This window comes from Vombatus ursinus, unplaced genomic scaffold (assembly GCF_900497805.2).
Source record: "Vombatus ursinus unplaced genomic scaffold, bare-nosed wombat genome assembly UNPS02014798.1, whole genome shotgun sequence".
Classification (NCBI taxonomy): Eukaryota; Metazoa; Chordata; class Mammalia; order Diprotodontia; family Vombatidae; genus Vombatus; species Vombatus ursinus.
The window spans coordinates 24397547-24418322 of NW_020954576.1; the positions used below are offsets into that span (position 1 = coordinate 24397547).

Below are 20776 nucleotides of genomic sequence, written 5' to 3' on the forward strand. Positions count from 1 at the left end.
GGAGTCCTCATCCTACTACTAACTGACTAGACAACTTCAACCAAGACCCTACATTTCTTGTGCTAACTGTCCAGTAAAATGGGAATGCTAGGAAATCCCGTTCTCCTGTTTCCCCCTTACTTTCCCACCCTTGTCGCTACTCTTGTTGGTTAAGTTAAGTATGTTCAGATAGCTGGGGCCCAATAGGAGTGGGATGTGTATTCCAAAATGGCAGCATGCCGATGCCACGGCGAGTCTTGATGCACCTTTGTACCCCATGCAGGACCTATCTGGAGGAGGAGCTCACCAAAGCTAGGAAGAAGCCCAGCCTTCGGAAGGACATGTACCAGAAGATGATTGAAGTGGACCCTGATGCCCCAACAGAAGAAGAAAACAATCAAAGGGCAGTGACCAAGCCCCGGTACATGCAGTGGAGAGAAACCATTAGCTCAACAGCCACCCTTGGATTCAGGATTGAGGGCATTAAGGTAAAGAAGGAAGGAGGGGATGGGGAGGTGGGGCCACTCAGAACAGGGCTGTGGCAACCCTGCTGTTGGTATGGTGGGAGCCACGAGGATCTCAACTTTTACCAACCCACCCTTTCGAGCCTTTCCAAAGAGTAAGTCATGGAATTCTTCCAGGTCTTTGGTTATTGCTGAGTCGTGTCTGACTCTTTGTGACCCCATTTGAGATTTTCTTGGCAAAGATACTGGAGTGGTTTGCTATTTCCTTCTCCAGCTCATTTTACAGATGAGGCAACTGAGGCAGACAGGGTTAAATGACTTGCCCAGGATCACACAGCTATTAAGTGTCTGAGTTCAGATTTGAACTCAGGTCTTCCTGACTCTTGGCCAGACAATCTATCTGTGCCACCTAGCTTCCTCTAGGCAGCTGTTCCTCTAGGACACAGGGCCATTTTTTTTCCCACATGTATAGAACTGAGATGTTGTAGTTACATGCAAACATACTGCTTATAGGAGCCAAACTCAGCCTGCCTCTAAGAAAAAGGCATTCAATCATTAAAATTTAAGATCACAAAAATCAGACATCCAAGCCTCTAGATGACCTGGGCATAAAATCATAGATTTAGAGCTAGACCACCATCAAATCCAACCCCTCCTTTTTATAGCTGAGCAAACCAAAGTATAGAGAGGTTAAGCAACTTACTCAAGGTCACACAGCTGATATTAGAGGTCAGATTTGAACTCAGGTCCTCCTGATTTCAAGTCTAACACTCTTATCTACTACTCCGTAGTGCCTCATCATGGTGTTAGGTCCTGCACCCAAGCATTTCTATCATTGAGGCCAAAATCTTGGTATAAGATTAGCGGAGAAAACAGGTTTCACCCCCTTAAGGGAAGGAACTTTCTAGCTTATCTTCCTACAGTCAGAACAGGATAGTCAGAAATCAGCCATGGCCCACCAGTAGGCCAGCTCCACAGAGGCGTGGTCAGCTAACTCCCAGAAACTGCAAGCATTGTGAGAGAGGGATGGTTGGGAGGGGGCGGTCGGGGATGGCCATTTTCGCTTCTTTCTCTGGGCATCCAGGAAGGCAGAGATTGTTTACTCAGCATCAAGGAGGCAGCCAACACATTGCCACCCAGGGCAGAACCAATTCCCTCTCAAGAAACAGCCTGCTTAGTCAGAGAGCAGCCCTGGTCTCCCATTAAAAAGCAAATAAATAACCTAGGGTTAACATACATTGATTAAGTCGTAGTTCTGTGCAAGGCAGCATGTCATAATGGTTAGAGCATCAGCCTTGAAACTAGGAAGACCTGGGGTTGAGTTGCCCATCTGACACATGTTAATTGTGTGACTGGGCAAGTCACTTAGAATTGCTCCAGGTAGCTGTCCAAAACCCTAAGTGATAGAGAAGGTACTGATCTCTATTGGTAGAGGGGCTTTCCTTCTCTGGGAGGTCTCTATACCAATGAAATTACAGGTTCAGTCCCCATAATAATAGCTAGCATTTACATAATGTATAACACACTTTTTTTTGCAAAAGCAAAAAAAAAAGTTTGCAAAACATTTTACAGAAATTACCTCATAGGATCTTCACAACTATCCTGGGAAGTAGTCGCTGTTATTACTCCCATTTTACAGATGAGGAAACTGAGGCAGACAGTGCTTAAGTGACTTGTCCCAGGTCACACAGTTTATAAAGGTCTGAAGCAGGATAATAATGATGATGATGATGATGATGATGATGATGATGATGATAGCAGCTAACATTTCTATAGCTCTTACTATTTGCCAAGTACTGTGCTAAGTGCTTTACAACTACACCGGGAAGTAGGTGCTATTGTTATCCCCATCTTACAGGTGAGGGAACTGAGGCAGAGAGAGCTTAAGCAATTTGTCCAGGGTCACGTAGCTTGTAAATGTCTGAAGCAGGATAATAATAATAATAATAATAATAATATCTATATAGTACTTAATATGTGCCAGATGCTGTGCTAAGTGCTTTATAATTATTATCTCATTTGACCCCCACATCTACCCTGGAAACTTGGTACTATTATTATCACCCCCATTTTACAGATGAAGGAACTGAGTCAGAACTGAAGTAACTTGTCCAGGGTCACACAGCTAGTAAGTGTCTGAAGCAGAATAATAATAATAATAATAATAGTAACAATACTATCCACTGTACAGCCTAAAAAACATAGAGCTTTAAGATTTGCAGAGCATTTTACAAATATTACCTCATTTGATCCTCACAATGACCCTGTGAGGTAGGTGTTATTATTATTATTACACATTTTACAGATGGAGAAACCGGGGCAGGGTCTTGGGTCACAAAGCCAATAAATGTCAGGCTAGATTCGAACTCTGTTCTTCCTGACTCCAAGACCAGTGCTCTATCCACTGCACCACCTATCTGCCTCTTTCTAGCTTGTCCTAGGCACAGTGGGAGGTCTCCAAAGATAAGTCTGATGCAAGCTCTGCAACCCATCAAGGGTGGTAGAACGGGGATATAAGACCAGAAATAATGTGATGTGAGGAAGAGGGAGAAAAATGCAGAAACATCTAGGCAGAGTGCTGTGAGAAACTCAGGAGGAGAGAGGTCTCTTGGAAGTTCAGAGAAAGTTTCTTGGAGTAGGGCTGGCGGACAATGGGAACAGAGGTAGGGAAGGGGGAGGAAGGTGGATGGGAGAGAGAGTGGTCAAGAGGCCTTTTTGTTAGAAACACAGTTGTCCAGTGCAACTAACGAGGGCTCGAAAGGGTTAAGTCAGGGTTTGGTTAGCTGGTGGCCTGTCAAATCCCTATTCAATAGAACACCCTCAGTTGCTTTCCATTTTCCTCTTCAGTTCAGACAAAGGTCTCTTCTCTGGCTTCCTCCAGAGTGAGCGGTCAGGGGAGGCGTGCTGTCTTGTGGAGTCATGCCCACCCTTGTCTTTGTTCCTGCAAATGTTCCCAGCTGACGTTTCAGACACACCTGCCACACACCAGGCCAGGTCGGCGGATCTCTCCAGATGAGGTCAGTGGAGAGAGCAGGTTGGTGCCAGATGTGCAGATGGTCTCCTTGAGGTCATCTTGTCTGACCTCCTGCCTCGGTTGAGAACTGCCCCTAATCCCTCTGCCCTCTTTTCAGAGACATCCAGAGGAGGGGAGTGCATCCTCCCTCAGAGTCCCATTCTGTTCCTGTTTTTCCCTGCAGAGCCTCATTCAAGGTTTTGATTTTGAGTTCAAGGTTTTAGTTGATGCAGGATTCGTGATGAATTTATAAATAAAAAGCTGCCAGAGAGTTGTATTACACTGCCCATGCTTTTTCAGCTAGGGTGTCTAATTTTCAGGCAGCATCTAAACCTGCCTCCTAATGTAGGTAATAGTCCAAAGAGACCAGCTTTGCTGTGGTCCCCCAGGTTCCCCCCTATGAAACACAGAGGCTTTCTGAGAGCCTTGATAAGTAGTATTACCTTTCCTCTCTAGCAACTATTTAGCATCCTTAAACCAATCTATTTTTTTCTTTTAAACCTTTGGACAGGATGAGAATTATATTTTTATCCCATTCCCTGCCTCCTTTTTTCATCTTCCTTTCTTTCCTTTTGTCCTTTCCAAACAAATCACTCTCTTCCTTTATCTTCTCCTCTTGGACAGGATGTTCTTCTGGTCCCTGTCCATTGTCCTGTTGTGGGAACAGATGCAATCCTCCTCCATGCCAGAATTACACTGAGTTAGAGAGAAACAAACTGTTTATCCTAGGGCTCCCTCTCTACTCCATGGAGGCAGCTACGCGGCTCAGTGGATAGAGCACTGGGCCTAGAGTCAGGAAGGCCTGAGCTCAACTCTAGCCTTAGACACTTACTAGCTGCATGACCAGAAAGTCACTTTAACTTCTGTTTGCCTTAATCCACTGGAGAAAGAAATGGCAAACCACTCCAGTATTTTTGCCAAGAAAACCCCGTGTGTGATAACGGTCCATGGGGACATGAAGAGTCAGACACGACTCAATGACTGGACGATTCCTCCACTCCACTGTCCAGGAAACACACTCCGCAGATGAGCCTTGGTACAATTTGGTCACTCTTATTTGTGTCACCGGTTCTCTGTTCCTCTTTCGGTCCATATCTTGTTCTTCCAATGCCTGTCTTCCTCTTCCAGAAGTAACCTGGCTAAGAGTGGATGGTCTGCAGTAACCCGCTAGGTGGTGAGGAGAGCTGCCCTTATTAACCCTTCACATGTAAAGAGTAAAAGTTCAGTCAGGTCTCCTTCATGAGAGACTAGAATAAGGCGTGTGACTCAAGTGCAGAATGATCCTCTTGGCTTGGTTGTTTGGTGGGGAATTGAGTTGGTTAGGGAAAGGATAATATTGCAGCTTTGTTTTTTAGGAGAACCGGAAAGGAAAGGTCTTAGATTGCTGAAGAAAGCCAAGTTTAACTTTATTCTGTCTCTGTCAGAGAGTCAGAGGAAGGCTAAACACTTTGCCTCCTACCCAGGGAGGGAGAGTGAGTGTCACCTCTGGATTTCCCATGGCACTAGATTAAGGCATTTATTCTCTTACAGCAGGTACCCCATTCTATCCAGGAGCCATTTTTCCTAACAAGGCCCCAGCATGAAAGCAGAAGCCAAGACTTCATCCCTTAATGAGGTGGGGGTGTTGCTCTCCTTTTCAGAAAGAAGATGGCTCTGTGAACCGAGATTTCAAGAAGACCAAAACAAAGGAGCAAGTTACTGAAGCTTTCCGAGAATTCACCAAGGGAAATCGGAACATCCTGGTGAGTAGCACACCTCTTGAGCCTTCATCAGAAGAATGGAATCTGGAGAAGAGTGTTCCTCTTCCTGTAAGCTCCTTGAGGGCAAGAATTGTGTCAATTATTTTTCTTTGTAGCCTCAGTGCCTAACAGAGTGCCTGGAACATTGGTAGGAGTCTGTTCAGCACAGGGTCTCGACATTCACGCTTGGAAAATGAAATAGGATTCCTACTAAGTAGGCAGATAACTATTGTACTTGTATAATCTGTCACCCTTATTTTGCTTTTCTCCCTGAAGTCCACTGAAGTCCTTATTATATTAGAACGTAGCTTTTAGCACTAGAAGGGCCTCAGAAATTATCTAGCCCAACCCTCCTTGTATTGCAAATGAGGAAATTGAGGCCCTGGAAAGTGACTTGCCTAAGGTCAGGCAAACTGGTAAGAATTCATGGCCTAGTAGATTCAGCACACTTCATTCCAAAGCTGTGTTAGTCTCTGTTGCATACTCACACTTAGGAAGCAGTTAGGTGACGGTGTATAGAGCACCAAGCCTGGAGTCAGGATGACCCGAGTTCAAATTCAGCCACAGGCACTTAATAGCTGTGTGACCCTGGCAAGTCACTTAACCCTGTTTGCCTCCGTTCCTCATCTGTGAAATGGGGACTCACTGGAAAAGGAAAAGCCAAACTCTCTAGTATCTTTGCCAAGAAAACCCCATGGGCATTGGTCTATGGGCTCATGAAGAGTCAAGTACACTGAACAATGTGTGAGTATATATGTATGTGTGTGTGGGCGTGCATGTATGTATGCATGTATATACACATATGTTGCTCATAAAAATTTTTAAGTGCCACATAACTGTCACCTTTTATACATATACATGTATATACATACATACATATCATATATATAATCATTATATATTTATTTATATATATGTATGTATGTATTCATATACAAGCTAATTTGATCCACCCAGCAGTCTTGTGAATTAGGTGCTATTATTATCCCCATTTTACACATGAGGAAACTCACACCTACCTCACAGAATTGTTGTGAGGACCCAGTGAAATGATGTATGTAAAGCGCTTTAAAACTCTTAAAAGTACCATATATGTGTCGGCTATTATTCCTATTCCTGACTCTCAAGTCTAGCCCTCTGTCCACCAGAATGACTTGTGTTTTCTGCAGTCAAAGAACCTGGATTCAAATTTAATTACTCCCTGCATTCCTTTGAATAAGACCCTCGACGTCTGTTTCTTCACCTGAAGGACCAGGGGGTTGGACCATTGTTTCCAGCTCTTGTTCCATGAGCCGGTGAAGTCCCTCCGCTGGGGTCCAGTGGGGATCTCGCTCCCAAGGCCTGCTTACCCTAAGCCCTTGGCAAACTGTGGCACTGCCAGCTGTCACCAGGGCAGGCAACAGAATTTGCTTTAACTCTCGACTGACCTGCATCGTCACGGAGTCCTTTTCTGACAACCTTTGGGTCGTCCAGGGAGAAGCGGTTCTGCTCTTTAGCAATGCCAGCTCAGAGAGCCGGGTGCAGTGGCCCCCGACGGTGACTCAATGGGGTTTATTCTAGGTTCTGTAAACTCCCCGGAGCCTCTGGCCCAGGTCCCCTGCCAAGTTGCGTCACTGTGTACAGATGGGCATCAAGTCACTTTGCCCAAGTGTGTGACAACATCCCACAACGAACCAGTTGTCCTGAGTACGCCGTTCTAACAATCTTGGCCGGTGTTCTGCTGGGGGGCAAGGGGAGCAAGGTGGTGGCTAGGGATGACGTGGGGTCATCAGGAGCCTGTCCCACCTCCCCCCGGTCCCGAGCAGCCAAATACTGATGGTGGGGGTGTGGATCGTGACATTCTTCATGCCTGTCATCCCTGATCCTTGCCTGTCTGTTTGAAAATCGGGAACACTGAGCTTTGTCTTTGGGAACACACCATAGCAATGAGGTTTTAAAGATTTAACTGGATGGAATCTGCAGACGTTCCAGAGTGAACACAGCCTGTACCGTCATGAATTAAGTAAAGCGTGGCATACATAGTGAGAGCAGCACTATCTTCCTCCTGTTGCCAGCCAATGACTCTGTGGGGGGAAAGTGAAGGAAAAGCCCTGCATTGGGGAATCCCAAAGGCCCCCCAATTTCTGTCACTCAGTAGCTACAGGACCATAGGCAAGTCCTTTAACAGCTCTGAATCTCAGTTTCCCCACCTGTAACATGAGCTATGTTAGACTAGACTAGACTAGGTGCTAAACCTTTTTAGGAGCTATGGCCTGGACCCCGTGGCAGTCTGGTGAATTTTTAATTCTTCAAATTAATGTTTTTGAATGCATAAGATAAAATACGTAGGATCATAAAGGTAACCAGCTATATTAAAGTGAAGAGATAGTTTTGTTTTCCCCATCCAGTTCATGGATCCCCTGAAATCCACCTAAAGAGGACCCCTTTCCAGGTTAAGAACTCCTGGACTTAAATGAAAGTCCCCTTTCTACTCTGAAATGATGATACTAATGAATTTCATGATTCTTGAAACTCCCTGGGGGTAGCTAACAACTTGTGTGTCTTTCTGTGTCCAGATTTGTTACCGGGACCGCCTAAAGGATATCCGTGCCACCTTGGAAATCTCACCATTTTTCAAGTGCCATGAGGTAGGTAGACTGCTCTTTCAGTCTTTTGTGAGAAAAGATAAACCACCAGTAGTTCCTAAGTAAATGAATTCGCTTGTTTTCTTATGAGCTGGTTTGGGGTTTTTTTGTTTTGTTTTGTTTTGTTTTTTTAAAGGAAGACTATAGCTATAACTGAACCATCAAATACTGGGATCACCTTGCCATATTCAGGCCAGGAACCATGTGATGCCAAGCTGTCAGGCCCTGGGTACTAACTAGTGTTTGAGAAATTAAGTCATTTCTCCCCCTTTTCCTCTCCCCCTCCCAATTCCTAGCTTTCTATGTTTGTTACCAATGTGTGGATAAAGCATTGATTTCACATAACCTAGGCTCCTTCTCTTTGGGCTTAGGTTAAGATATTTCCTGAACTGTTTGGATGACAGGGGATCCCCCAGGATTATTAGATAAGGTTCTGGAGAGCTTATAGAAAGGTAGGAGGGGCAACTAGGTCGCACAGTGGTTAGAGCACCGGCCCTGGAGTTAGGAGGATCTGAGTTCAAATCCAGCCTCAGACACTTACTAGCTGTGTGACCTGAGCAAGTTACAACCCCAATTGTCTCAAAAAAATTTTTGAAAAGAAAGAAAGGTAACTAGCTCTAGGAGCCCCCACCAGAGCGGACATATTCTCATGAAGGGGCTTTCCATGCCTCTTGGAAACTAGAGGCCAGAATGACTGGAGTTAGCTTGAAAAGCCCCTGTGATGGCAAGGAGCCGAGAAAAACTAAAGAAGAGACACTGATCTGAGAAAAGAGGCAAGTCCCAGGGAGTGACGTCCAAGGCATCGGGGACCCTGGGTGTTCCCTCCTTCCCCCCAACAAGCTCACCCTGAGGAATGTAGACAGCCTGGCTTGCTTCAGAGAACAAGGATTTTGCAGCATATGTTAGCTTGACTGGATGAGAGTGGTAGGTCCGGGCTGCAGAATTGTAGAAGACACTGAATCCCTGAGGCCCTGAGATTTTGAATCTCTGACCTCACCTCTGTTCCTCTTTAGACACATCACTGCCCTTTCCTCTGAGCTGTGCATTTGGCTTGAGGAGCTGGGCATGGGGCAGTGTGTTACAATGGAAAATGCATTGGATTGTGGATGAGAAGACCTGGGTTCAAATCCTGACTCTGCTGCTTGCTACCTGTGGCAGGTTACCTTGTCTGCCTGGGCCTCAGTTTCCTTACCTGTATCTTTTGCCTCTTTTTGTACCACAGTGCCCGACACATAGTAGGCACTTAATAAATGTTGATTGATTGTAGGGAGTCCTTCTGATTCACTCTCCCAGAGCCAAGTGGCTCTCTCTTCCCTTAGGGTATCTCCCCTCAAGTATCCTGGGTATATCTCTTCTCTTATTCCCTCAGGCCAACACAGCAATTGAGTCATCCAGTGAGGAGAGCCTTCTGCAAAAGCTTCAGGCTTGAACCTAGGTTACCTTGGTGAAATGAGACTAATATGAGCCAAGTTCCTTCCAACCCTATGTCTATGAGCCTCTGAATCTCTGTCGGACCTGCTGTTTCTACCACCCCGCAGGCTTGGGGTTGAGTAATGAAGAACTCCAGTCTCAGCAGGCCAGTGGTCAAGCCAGCCCCGTAGAATGCCCATCTTTTCCCTCAGGGTCCTTCTTCACTGAGGCCATTCAGAGTTTCCCAGACTATCACCACCTCCAGAAGGGCCCAGCAGGCAGGAATGTTTTTGTGTTATAGGCAGCCTTTTTTTTCACTGTCACCCACAGCCAGAGCGTCTGATAAGATGCTGAAAGGTCGCCATTCATTCTGCCTGGCTGAAGCTCTCTCTGTCCCTTGCCTTTCCAGATCACACCTCCTAGAAAACAGACATTTGTTCCATGCCCCTCCCCCTCCTCAAAAAAGGACCACAGGGCAACGCCGGCTGCTGTGCTGGACCCACTGTCTGACTGCCTTCTCTCCCACCTCATTCCTTAACTCCATTCATGAGCCAGGCAGCCAGGCCCCTGAGGGGTGGGGGCGCAGGGGAGAGGGAGAAGGGGAAGGCGGGGGAGTAGAGATTCACAGAACCTAGGAATTCCCAGCTCAGTCTGCTGGCTATGTCTTTTGGCAGAATTTCCCAACTAGGCCAAAAAATGCAGACGCTGGCCATACCCCCAGCTTAGCCTAGTCTGGAATTATCTCCTGGAACAAGCAGGTCTGTGCAGGGAAGGGGCTCTAGAGGCCCTCCTGCCCTTTCCATTAGCTCTCCAGACTCAAGCCCCCTCTGCCTCGCACCAGCATTGCCAACCTGGTGCTTTCTATGGCGGGTTTTCCCTTCTTTTTCTTAGCACCTGTTATTTTGCTGCTGAGGCAATGGCATTTTTGTTTGAAAAAAAAAATCAACCTTCTTCATGTCCCAGAGTGAGGTTGCCGATCAGCCCTCCTCCTCCTCCTCCTCCTCCTCCTCAGGAAGGGGTCTGCATCCTGTGGGGAAGGAGGCACAGGTCTCTCCAGCTTGTGATGGCTGTTCCTGCCCCCTTCCAACAGCCCTGGGAAAGCTGGGAAGATGCTTGAAGACTTCCCCTGGCAGGGGGGGGGGGGGGGTCTGTCCTTTGGAAGCCATAGGGCATAGTATAGATGAGCGCTAAGGTTCCTTCCAACTCCGAATCTATGTTCCTGTGAAAATAGTGGATATAGACCCTAGGCAAGTCCTTGGGCCTCAGTGGTGAAGTGAGGGGGCTCTGAAGCTATGTGTGATTATCTCTGGACTCTCATATGCAAGGAACAGTTCTGTTCACTGCCTTGGTCAGACACAAGACCTAGTGGATCGGAAACTTACTAGGCGGGTGACGTTGGACAAGTCACTTAGCTTTGGTTTCCTCCCTAGTTTATAAGATAGGGATTAGAGCCAAGATTTCATTGGTATAGGGAACTCCCAAATGAGGAAATGCCTTCTACCAGGGAAGGTCAGTACCTTTGTGGCAACTTAAAGTCTTAGAAAATTACTCGGAGTGTTGTGACCTACATGGGGCCCCATAGCCAGTACATATCAGTGGTAGCATTTGAACCTAGGTCTTCCTTACTCTGAAACTGGCTTTCTGTCCAGTGTCCCATATTACTTCTCAGTATTATTATCGTTATTCTAATAATTATCATTATTAGTAGCTAATAACAGCTAACATTTATACAGTGCTTACTATGTGCCAGACGCTGTGCTGAGCATTTTATAATTATTATGTCATTTGATACCCTCAACAATCTTGGGAGGTAGGTGCTGTTATTATCTCCATTTTATAGATGAGGAAATAGAGGCAAGCAGAAGTTAAATGATTTGCCCAGGGTCACACAGCTAGGCACTCTCTGAGGCTGGATTTGAACTCAGATCTTTCTGACTCCAAGTATCCACAGCACTACCTAGCTGCCCCATTGTTGTAATTATCATTATAATTTGGTGCTAATTAGTGAAACCTAAACCCAGACCCAACTCTTTGGAGGGACACGACAATGTAGGCGTAGGACCGAGAGAATTCTGGATCATGTGGGCTTAGGTTAGCAAGTTATGGGGAGTTAATACTGCCATATTGGGGGAGGGGTGTGGTGGTGATTGGGAGATGAGCTCCCTACTCTGAGTACCACATGTCAGACTTGAGATGGAACAGCTTGGCTCTGCAATAATGAGCCTGGAGTATTCGCTAAGCAGATGAGGAAACTGAGGCCAAGAGAGATGGACAGATAGGTAGTAAGTAGAAGTCAGGTTTTGAACCCAGGTCCTCTCATGTACAATCCAGTGGGTTTTCCATGGTACATGCTGCCCTGTCACCCACCTAGTAAGTCTCAGAGCCAGGATTCACCTCCAGGCGTTCTTTTAAGAATTGCCCTCCTACCCAGGTTGAAAGTCTCTTTATGAATGGGGTCCAGAGCATTCCCAACTCCCTTTTCCTCCCCTTCCTCCCTGACCTTGGGGATATGGAATTCCCTGTCTGGATCTACTCTTAGGTTAAAGCATTTCAGCCAACTCCTTCCAGATTCCACACTCCAGAGGGCCTCTGGAATGTGCACTGGTCCAACCCAGGGGCTTAGGAAGGCCAGCCTGCCCCTTGAGCGGTTGGTGGCCTTTTGTTTTAAATGCATTCCGGCACCTCTCAACAGCTCACTTGGGGACAGAGTTGGGGCAAGGTGCCTGGGGTGAGGAGGGCAGAATTGGTAGGACAAGAACAGGGGAAGGGGAAGGAAGAAAAAAAGAACCCCCTTCAGTTCCCTCACTTTTGCTTTCGGGGGCTGAGCCTTGGGGAAACCTCCAGCCTCTCCCTCCCTCTTGGGATCTCTCAGTAGGGGAGTGAAGGTGGGGGCTGCCCACTGTTGTAAATAACTGCCCAGGCTCCCAAACACAGCCCTAGGGGAATGCAGCCCTGCTGACACAAGCAGGGGGGCCGGTGCCAAAAATAAAGCAAAGTGTGTATGTGGGGGTGGGAGAGGAGGGGGGAATGCAATCTAACCCGCCCCGGCCATCCTGGGCCTGGCAAGTGTGGATAAATGCCATTGTGCAGGGTGCCCAGTGGGAGAGAAATAGGAGGAGATGGTGAGGGAGGGAAATGCCTTTATAATTCCTTCTTTAAAATTATCCAGGCCTTTGGGAGTTTAAGAGCTTTTATGGCATGCACACTTTGCTTATCCGTAGCTTGGAGATTGTGTGTGTGTGTGTGTGTGTGTGTGTGTGTGTGTGTGTTTGTGTAAGGTACCCTTCTTTCCCACTTCTCCTGCCTTCCTCCTGCCTGACTCAAACCTGGAACTTTTTGTACAGCAAGGCTACACTTATTTTTAAACCCCAAATAATCACCATACTCCTCCCCAACAATAGTGTATTCCCAGGTTTCTTTCCCCTTTGTGTGCCTCAAAGTACCAGACCTCAAATCCTGCGAGATGCTATCCAGCCAAGCCCTGCCCCGCCACCATATCCCCTCCTAAGCCCCAGTTCTGCCCTTACCTTGTCATAGTGAAACCCAGCTGCTCGTACATTTACCCCAGAGCCCCACGCTGGGGGGTGCAGTTAGTATATGGTGGGTAGGAAGATGACTGAGGGGGCTCTCACATTACCTTGTGTGGCCCTTGGTGGTTCTGGCCTCCCTCCTAGAGTGGCATCTGATGTTTCTGGCTTGGAAGCCCCATCTCTGTCCACCACTCACACCGTCTCTGTAGTTTACCAGCGGGTTGCCCCTCTTTCTCTGTGTCTCTCTAGGTCCGTACCTTCCTCCCGGGATCATTGATGTTCTTCTAATGCCTGACTTCCTCTTCCAGAGGAGAAGGCTAAGAACAGATGAACCAGCTAGGTGTTGGGGAAAAAAGCAAAGATGAGAAGCTGCTTCTGAAGCTCCCCTCAGGAAGCTTACATTCTATAGGGGGATGCAGCTTGTCCACGTTAAATTACAAAACAAATAAGCATATATAAATATATATGCAATAAACACATTAGTAATATATACTGTTATATTGCATAGAAGACAATATGCAGATTATTACATATTACTATACACATCACATAAAATATAATACAATAATAAAATGAAATCATTTGGAGAGGGAGACATTTGTGCCTGAGGGGATCAGGAGGTGGCATTTGAGCTGAGCTTTGAAATCAACTAGGGATTTTAAGAGATGGAGATGAAGAGAGAGGGAGAACGTTCCAAATGTGAGGGATAACCTTGCAGAGGCATGGAGGATGGAGTGTTGGGTGTGGATTATTTAGAAGGCCAGTCTGGCTGGGGGGAAGTTGAAGGGGGAATAAGACCAGAAAAGTGGATTGCAGACAGATTGTGAAGAGCTTACATTTAATTCCAGAGACCATAGGAAGCCACTAGAGTGAGGCCCTCCCCTGATACGACGTATATAATACTTTTAAAACAGCCACCTTTTTTTTTTTTTTAAAAACCCCATTGATTGGTAAAGAAGTTGAGATCTTTTTATGGGCTTTCACCATAGCCCCTCTGAGTAAGAGAGTTGCACAGTTAGGTGGGGTGAGTGAAGAGGGCACAGGGAGAAAACAGAATTAATATCTGAGATTTTTAAGCAAGCCAGTTCACTGAAAAGCTTCATTGAGGTGGCAATAGTTCACAAGATGGGTCATCCATGGATCCCTTCCCTCCCTGCAGACAATTTAACACATAACCCAGAGCAAAGTGCCTTTGTGGGATTATTGGAAGGGATTTTAGAGGCCAGGTGGTCCAAGCCTCTGCCCCATGTAGCACTTTTCTCTGCGGCATGACACACAGGTAGTCACCCAGGATCTGAGAATGAAGTCCAGTGATGGGGAAATTTACTACCTTACTAAGTTTCATGGGAAAAGTCCATTTCATTTTCAGCTAACTCTTAGTTCTTAAGAAGTCTTCCCTCTCTCCCACCAACACACTTCCAACTCATTGCCCTGGTTTTACTCTCCAAAGTTATACAGAACAGGCCTAATCTCTCTTCCACATGGCATCCCATCAGATATTTGAAACTAGGAAGTCAGCTATCATAGGCCCGTCGGAGTCTTCTGTTCTCTGGGGCAAACATCCCCTGATCTTCACTCACATGGCATGGCTTGGGGTCCTCTCGCCATTGTAGCTACCCCTCATCTGAGCGTCCTCCCACTTGCCAATGACTCAGAAGTGAGCGCAGGGCCTAAGAGTGTGAGCTGAGTAAAGCAGAGAACAAGGGACTATAGCTTCCTTCACTCTGAAAACTGTGTGGCCTTCTGTCTAAAAGACCTCATTGTCTTTTTTTGGGTTGGGGAGAGGGGGGGAGCAACTGTAGCACATGTTGACTCATGTTGAACCTTGCAGTTCACTAAAATCAGCGAAGATAAGACAGTGAAAAACAAGGTGATAAGTCACAGTGTTCCATTCATGAGTCCCAAGAGTGTGGGTCTTAAGGTTCTGATAACAAGGAGAGTCCCCAGGGGGGCCAAAACAGACCATGAGTGTAGATTTTATTTCTCTCTCTCTCTTTCTCCCTGCTGCAGGTCATTGGCAGCTCTCTCCTCTTCATCCATGACAAAAAAGAGCAAGCCAAGGTATGGATGATTGACTTTGGAAAAACCACACCCCTTCCGGAGGGACAGACCCTTCAGCACAACATCCCTTGGCAGGAAGGAAACCGAGAAGATGGCTACCTCTCAGGACTGGACAATCTCATTGACATCCTAACAGAAATGTCTCAGAGCGAGGCCCTCCCCTGAGAGCCACTTTTTCCCTCCTCCTTGTTCTCAGTCTTCTCTCCTTCTCTCCCCTGCTATCTGGATTCTAGAACTGACTTCCAAACTGCACTATAAGACACTTTCTAGACGAAGAGAAGGAAAAAAAAAGAGATTTCCAAGCTATCTCTTTTAAATGAAAGGGTTTGTGTTAGGGTTTGGGCTGTTGTTTTTGGTTTGTTTTCTTGTAAATAGAATTGCATACTAGAACAACAATAACAAAAAAAAAAAAGAAGAAGAAACCCAAATTCAGATTTGACTTTGTGTAGAAAAGGATCCATTTGATTTTTCAGGGGTGGGGAGGAGATGGTGCCTGGCCCAGTGGTCTTCAAAGCATCCATTCTCCCAGCCAGATTAATATGAGTTTTTGAATACTACATTTTGCCCTCCACCCTCCTCCAGACTGATATGTTCTTTCATTCTTGCTAAAATTAGGGATAAATCAGTGTGGCAATCCCTGGTTCCGTAAGAGAGGATGTTCTAACTTTGTCCCACAGAGACAGCACTAAGCAGCTAAACATCAACCCTGTGGAGGGAGCCCCCAAGCAAATGCATTGGCAGGGATCAAACTTGTCTGTGGAGACTTGCTACCATCTAGTGGCTATTTTGGGTAATGGTTCTGAGCAGTCAGTCCATCCCTCACCCTGGGCATCTTGTGTAAGAGACCTTCAGAATTTTTACAGAGAGACTTGCAAGAATCTGGAATGAGCAGCCTTGGGGCTTCTGGGAGACCTAGAGCAGATCCTTTAACCCCACCTCCAATTTGAAATTCAATCCTTGGGGAAGTGGAGCCATAGTATTTCTGGGGTCAGTGGCAATTTTTTTTGGGGGCGGAAAGGGGGGAGAACTAGGTCTCCCTATGGAAATTCAGTATCATTCCCCCAGGGCCGGATCCTACTTCTGATATCTGCTTTTCCAACCTAGGCTAATTTGCCCCTCCTTCCTTAGGCAGCTTGGTGGCCTTCCACTTGAGGGGCTCACCATATTGGTGCCAAACTTAGTGTGGACACCTTTTCCACTTTAGCTCTTCAGTAGCATATTTCCAGAAGGAAATAATTCCAACTCTTCAATTGATAATGAGCACAGCCTTTCAAGGCATTCAATTTTCCACCCTCCCAAACTTCCTTCCTTTTTTTTCTTCTCTATGCCCCCATGTCTCCATGAAGCTGAAACATGAGAGTTGGAGTTGCTTAGCCAGGATACTTGAAGAGCAAACTACCCGTAGAGGGGAGAGGTGAAAATATGGGTACTCTTCAGCCCATGGAAAAATGTCAGGAGGTTCTCAGAAAATTCCTTGGAGACTGACAGAGAAGGAGGCCTTGAGCCCCCATCTCTGCAGGCTCTCTATCTTTTATACCTCCCACTCCAAACCTTTCATCTTCATCAGCTGCAGTCAGCACCATCTACCACATACATATTCAGGAGGTCACCATACTAGGCACCCCAGGTTCTGGAGATCTGAAATTGGTACCTGAGGGAATTTCTGAATGGTGTTATGCATGGAGGAAGCACCGTCTCTTTGTATTATTATTGTCACTTTTTTCCAGAGAGAGAGAGAGAGAGAGGAAGAATTTGAGGCATCAAAAACTTTTTCAGCCAGAGATAGAGGATTCCAACTTAGCTAAATGAAAGAGAGAGAGAGAGAGAAAGAGAGAGAGAGAGAGAGAGAGAAAGAGCTATCTCTACTATGTGTTCAACATTGGGTTTCTGGGATGAGATTGTCCAGGTTAAGAGATTCCTGGGTCAGGGAGTTGTGCAATGATTTATCACCTGCCCCTACCCACCAGGATCCCTTGGGAGAAGTACATATGGATGTGCCTGGCTATGACACCTTATGGATGGGCATGTGTATATTTATCTTTACATAGCTAGGAAGTTATCGGGAGGTGATCTGATATACTAACTAGAAGAGAAACGATGTGGAGCTGTCCAAGGGGAGCTATAAAAAATTTTAAACTTGTATAGATTTTGTTGAACAGAGAAGTGAGCTCCCAAGTAAGCTAATTCAGCCCCTCCCCACTTTCCTGTCCCAGCAAACAAAGAGAAACCCTGTGATGTGCATGTTAGCGGTTACAGTGTGCAGAGGGGCCTGAGATCCAAGGATAGCTTTGGGTGTCGTAGGAATGTTTATTGGGTATTCCAGGCAATTCTTGGCCGAGATCACTAGTAAGACAGGCTCTAGAGGAAATCAGTCTCCCAATCAAATCAGTCAATCAACAAATAATTATGAATGTTTGTTCCTCCCACACAACTATCGTAAAGTCTCATGAATTCAACCCCTGCTAATCTGGAATTCTTGTTAATTCAGATGTGGGTTGGGCTGAAGTTGACTTTTACACTGTATAGGAAGGAAAACGTTTTGCTCAGCAAACTAATAGTTTAAACAGAAGGCCATCTCCAGTCATCCTGATCTGTATCTTACCACTGGAACCGGATGACTCTGGAGGAGAGAATGAGGCTGACAACTCCCACTCCAAACCTTTCCTCTTTGTCAGCTGCTGTCAGGACCATCTATCACATATTCAGGAGGTCACCACAGCAGCCTCCCTCACATCCAATTCACTTGCAAGTCATGGCATCGCCTTTCTGATGTCATGGTCCTCTTCAAGAACAAGGACAAACAAAAACAATAGTTTAAACAAGATCTAAGGAGATGTTGATGTTTAACCCACTTAAGAGTACAACTTTCAAGAAAATTATATTGTAGATTATGTGCTAAAGAAAATGACATTCCTTAAAGCTACTCAACAAAACAGGTCCTTCAGGGTCTCTCCTTGGCTAGGCCTCATCAGTCATTAGTTTGGGTCCTTGAAAACAGCAAAACTGCCTTTCTTTCCAGTTCTCCCATAGTTGAGATTTTTCAGTGTTGAGGCCGGTTCTCCACCCAGCACCCAGCCCCCTTTCTCCCTAATACAAGTTGCTGAGGTTTACACTGTATTTCCAAGTTGCAAATCCATCCTTCACCCTCCTTCCCTTTTATCATCAGATCCCCTTTTGTGTCCAGTTCATTGGCTTTTTCATCCTGGCCTCCATACTGCAAGGAAGGCCTAGAATGGAAAATCCAGAAAGATTTTTTTCCCTCTCCTCTCAGACTTTAGTGACTAATTAGGGTCTCCATTGGGTCTTGGACATTTAGGGACAGCAGGAAAAATGGCTGAGTTGTATGTATGTATGTTATCCCCTTGTCATTTTTTTCTTTAATAAGACTATAGCAGATAAGACAAGTCTTCTTACCTTTCTAAATTATGCGGGATGTAGTACTAATTTGTCTGCACTGTTGAGCTTTTATCCAAGTTTTATCCCTAGCTGCTTTAGGTGGATTTGCCTCTAGTGTCATGGAAGAAATTTTTAAATTATATTTATTTTGTGTTGGTTTTTTTTTAATTGCACAAAACACTAAGACTAAGTACATGTAAGTTTGTTTGGGTTTTTTTTAAGCTTTTTGTTCTTTCTGAACTTACTTTCTCAGCTTTTTGGAAAGGGCCTGGAAGTAGCTTTCATGCATTTGTCAGGTTTTCCTTTCCTGTTTTTTCGCTGTATTTAGCATTGCCTTTCTCTAGACATGGTTAGCCTCCACATGTATATAAAGCAGGCCCTTGCTTGATGGGTTTCACAGAAAAAGCAGATTGTTCATTCCCATTGTTGGTGCCTTCTCTTTTGGCCAAGAGCCTTCGTTCCCTCCACCCTTTGCCTGGTCATTAGATAAAAATCCGAATTGTCATAAAACACCAGCACACAGTGCCTGTATGAAAAGCAACCAATGACCTGTAACTTCCTAAATAAAGGTATGTGGAAACCATTGAAAGGGTCTCTCTGGTGTGTCTTTTTTGTAAAGGAAATTGTAGTGTTGTGTTGGGTTAGGTGATTTATATTAGGATTATAGAATTTCAGACAGGGAAAGGACCTTCAAGACAAGTCCAACTCTCTGACTTTATGAGAACTGAGGCCCAAGAAGGGAGGTGACTTGTCCAAGGTCACAAAGCTAGTAAGTGACAGGGCCTCAATTCAAACTTCTATTTTCTGACTCCAAAGCCCATTTTTTTTTTTTTTAAACCACACAAATTCCTTGACTGTCTCTGGTAATGGAGACAAGCCTAGTGTGTATTATTAAGAACTGTACAATTTGTATATAACATCTGTACACAAACCTTTTCTACTGACTTAACAAAACTTTTAAAAATTATTTATATTGTTGATTAAAGAAATGTAAATTAAAATAACTGAGGTACCATCTCACACGTATCAGATTAGCTAATATGACAGAAAAGGAAAATAATAAATGTTGGAAGGGATGTGGGAAAACTGGAACACTAATGCACTGTTGGTGGAGTTGTGAACTGATCCAACCATTCTGGTTAGCAATTTGTAACCATGCCCAAAGGGCTGTAAAACTGTGCACACCCTTTGACCCAGCAATACCACTACTAGGTCTGTATCCCAAAGAGACTTTTTTAAAAAGGGAAAAGGACCTATTTGTACAAAAGTGTTTATAGCAGCTCTTTTTGTGGTGGCCAAAAATTGGGAATTGAGGGGATGCCCGTCAATTGAGGAATGGCTGAACAAATTGTGATATGTGATTCTGATGGAATACTATTGTGCTATAAGAAATGATGAGCAGGCTAATTTTAGAAAAACCTGGAAAGACTTACATGAACTGATGCAGAGTGAAGAGAACAGAACCAAGAGAACATTTACACAGTAACAGCAATATGAACAACTATGAATGACTTAGCTCTTCTCAGCAATACAATGATCCAAGACAATGATCCAAGACAGTCCCTAAGAAATCATGATGAAAAATGCTATCCAACTCCAGAGAAAGAGTTGATGGATTCTGAATAAAGAGCAAAGCATACTATTTTTGAGCTTTGTTTCCTGCTTTCATTTCTTTTTTTGCTTTTTCTTCCACAAAATGACTAATATGGAAATGTGTTTTACATACCTGCACATGTGTAACCTAGATCAGATCTCATATCATCTCAGAGAAGAGGGGAGAGAAAGATAGAATTTCAAATTCAAAACTTTTTTGTTTTTACATTGGGGGAAAATAAAATATTATTAAAATTATTATTTAAACCTGATAGGGCTTATATAGAATTTAGAATTTAAGAGCTGGGCAAGACCTGAGAGATTAACTGATTTCAAAGTTTGCTGCCCTTTTAACAAAGAAACCATGGCCCAGAAAGGTTAATAAACCTGTTCAAAGTCACACAGCAAAGAGTACAGCCGGGACTGGTCTGAGTCTTTGGTGAGGTGCTCCTTCTACTACACCACACCCCCAAGGAGCAAACTTGACAAGTTTTTCACGTTCGCCCTTTTTTTAAAAAATTACATTTTTACATTGAATTTAAGCAAATACCAAATAAAATGAGTACTTCTACATGCATCGTAGAAAATAAAAGGATTATACATGAAACTGAGTCCCCTTACTCTTCCCCAAGCCCTGTCTGCCAAAGGAACTAACAAGCAAGAAGATGGTCAAAAAACAAGGGGCAGAAAACCCCTGGTTAGTACATTGGATGTTTACATTTGCCTTTGTCTTGTGCTGCCCACTTCCACCCTGGATTCCTTCTCACTTGTGGACCCCAGGTTTCCCTTTAAAGTGTTGGCCTTCAGAGTGAGTGTCACCTGTGGTTCAGGGCCTCTCAAGGACCATGGGCCCTCACTAGCATTGATCCCATCTTGGGAGCTGACCCCAAAGGATCATTATCTCTTTCTTTGGCCCATGTTCTCCCATCCTGGGAAATCTGCTTAATAAATCTTAACTGTGATTCCT

The 20776-nt window shown here is 45.0% G+C and overlaps 1 protein-coding gene across 1 annotated transcript in view; it reads left to right on the plus strand.

The window, feature by feature from the left end:
- Positions 1–18805, plus strand: part of LOC114049588 (inositol-trisphosphate 3-kinase B-like) — a 164596-nt gene extending 145791 nt beyond the window's left edge. Inside the window, exons 5-8 of the mRNA XM_027870844.1 lie at positions 263–467; positions 5097–5198; positions 7751–7822; positions 14770–18805. Coding sequence (XP_027726645.1) covers positions 263–467; positions 5097–5198; positions 7751–7822; positions 14770–14985 — 595 coding nt within the window. The 3' untranslated portion in view covers positions 14986–18805. The remainder of the gene's footprint in view (positions 1–262; positions 468–5096; positions 5199–7750; positions 7823–14769) is intronic.
- Positions 18806–20776: the final 1971 nt, after the last annotated feature.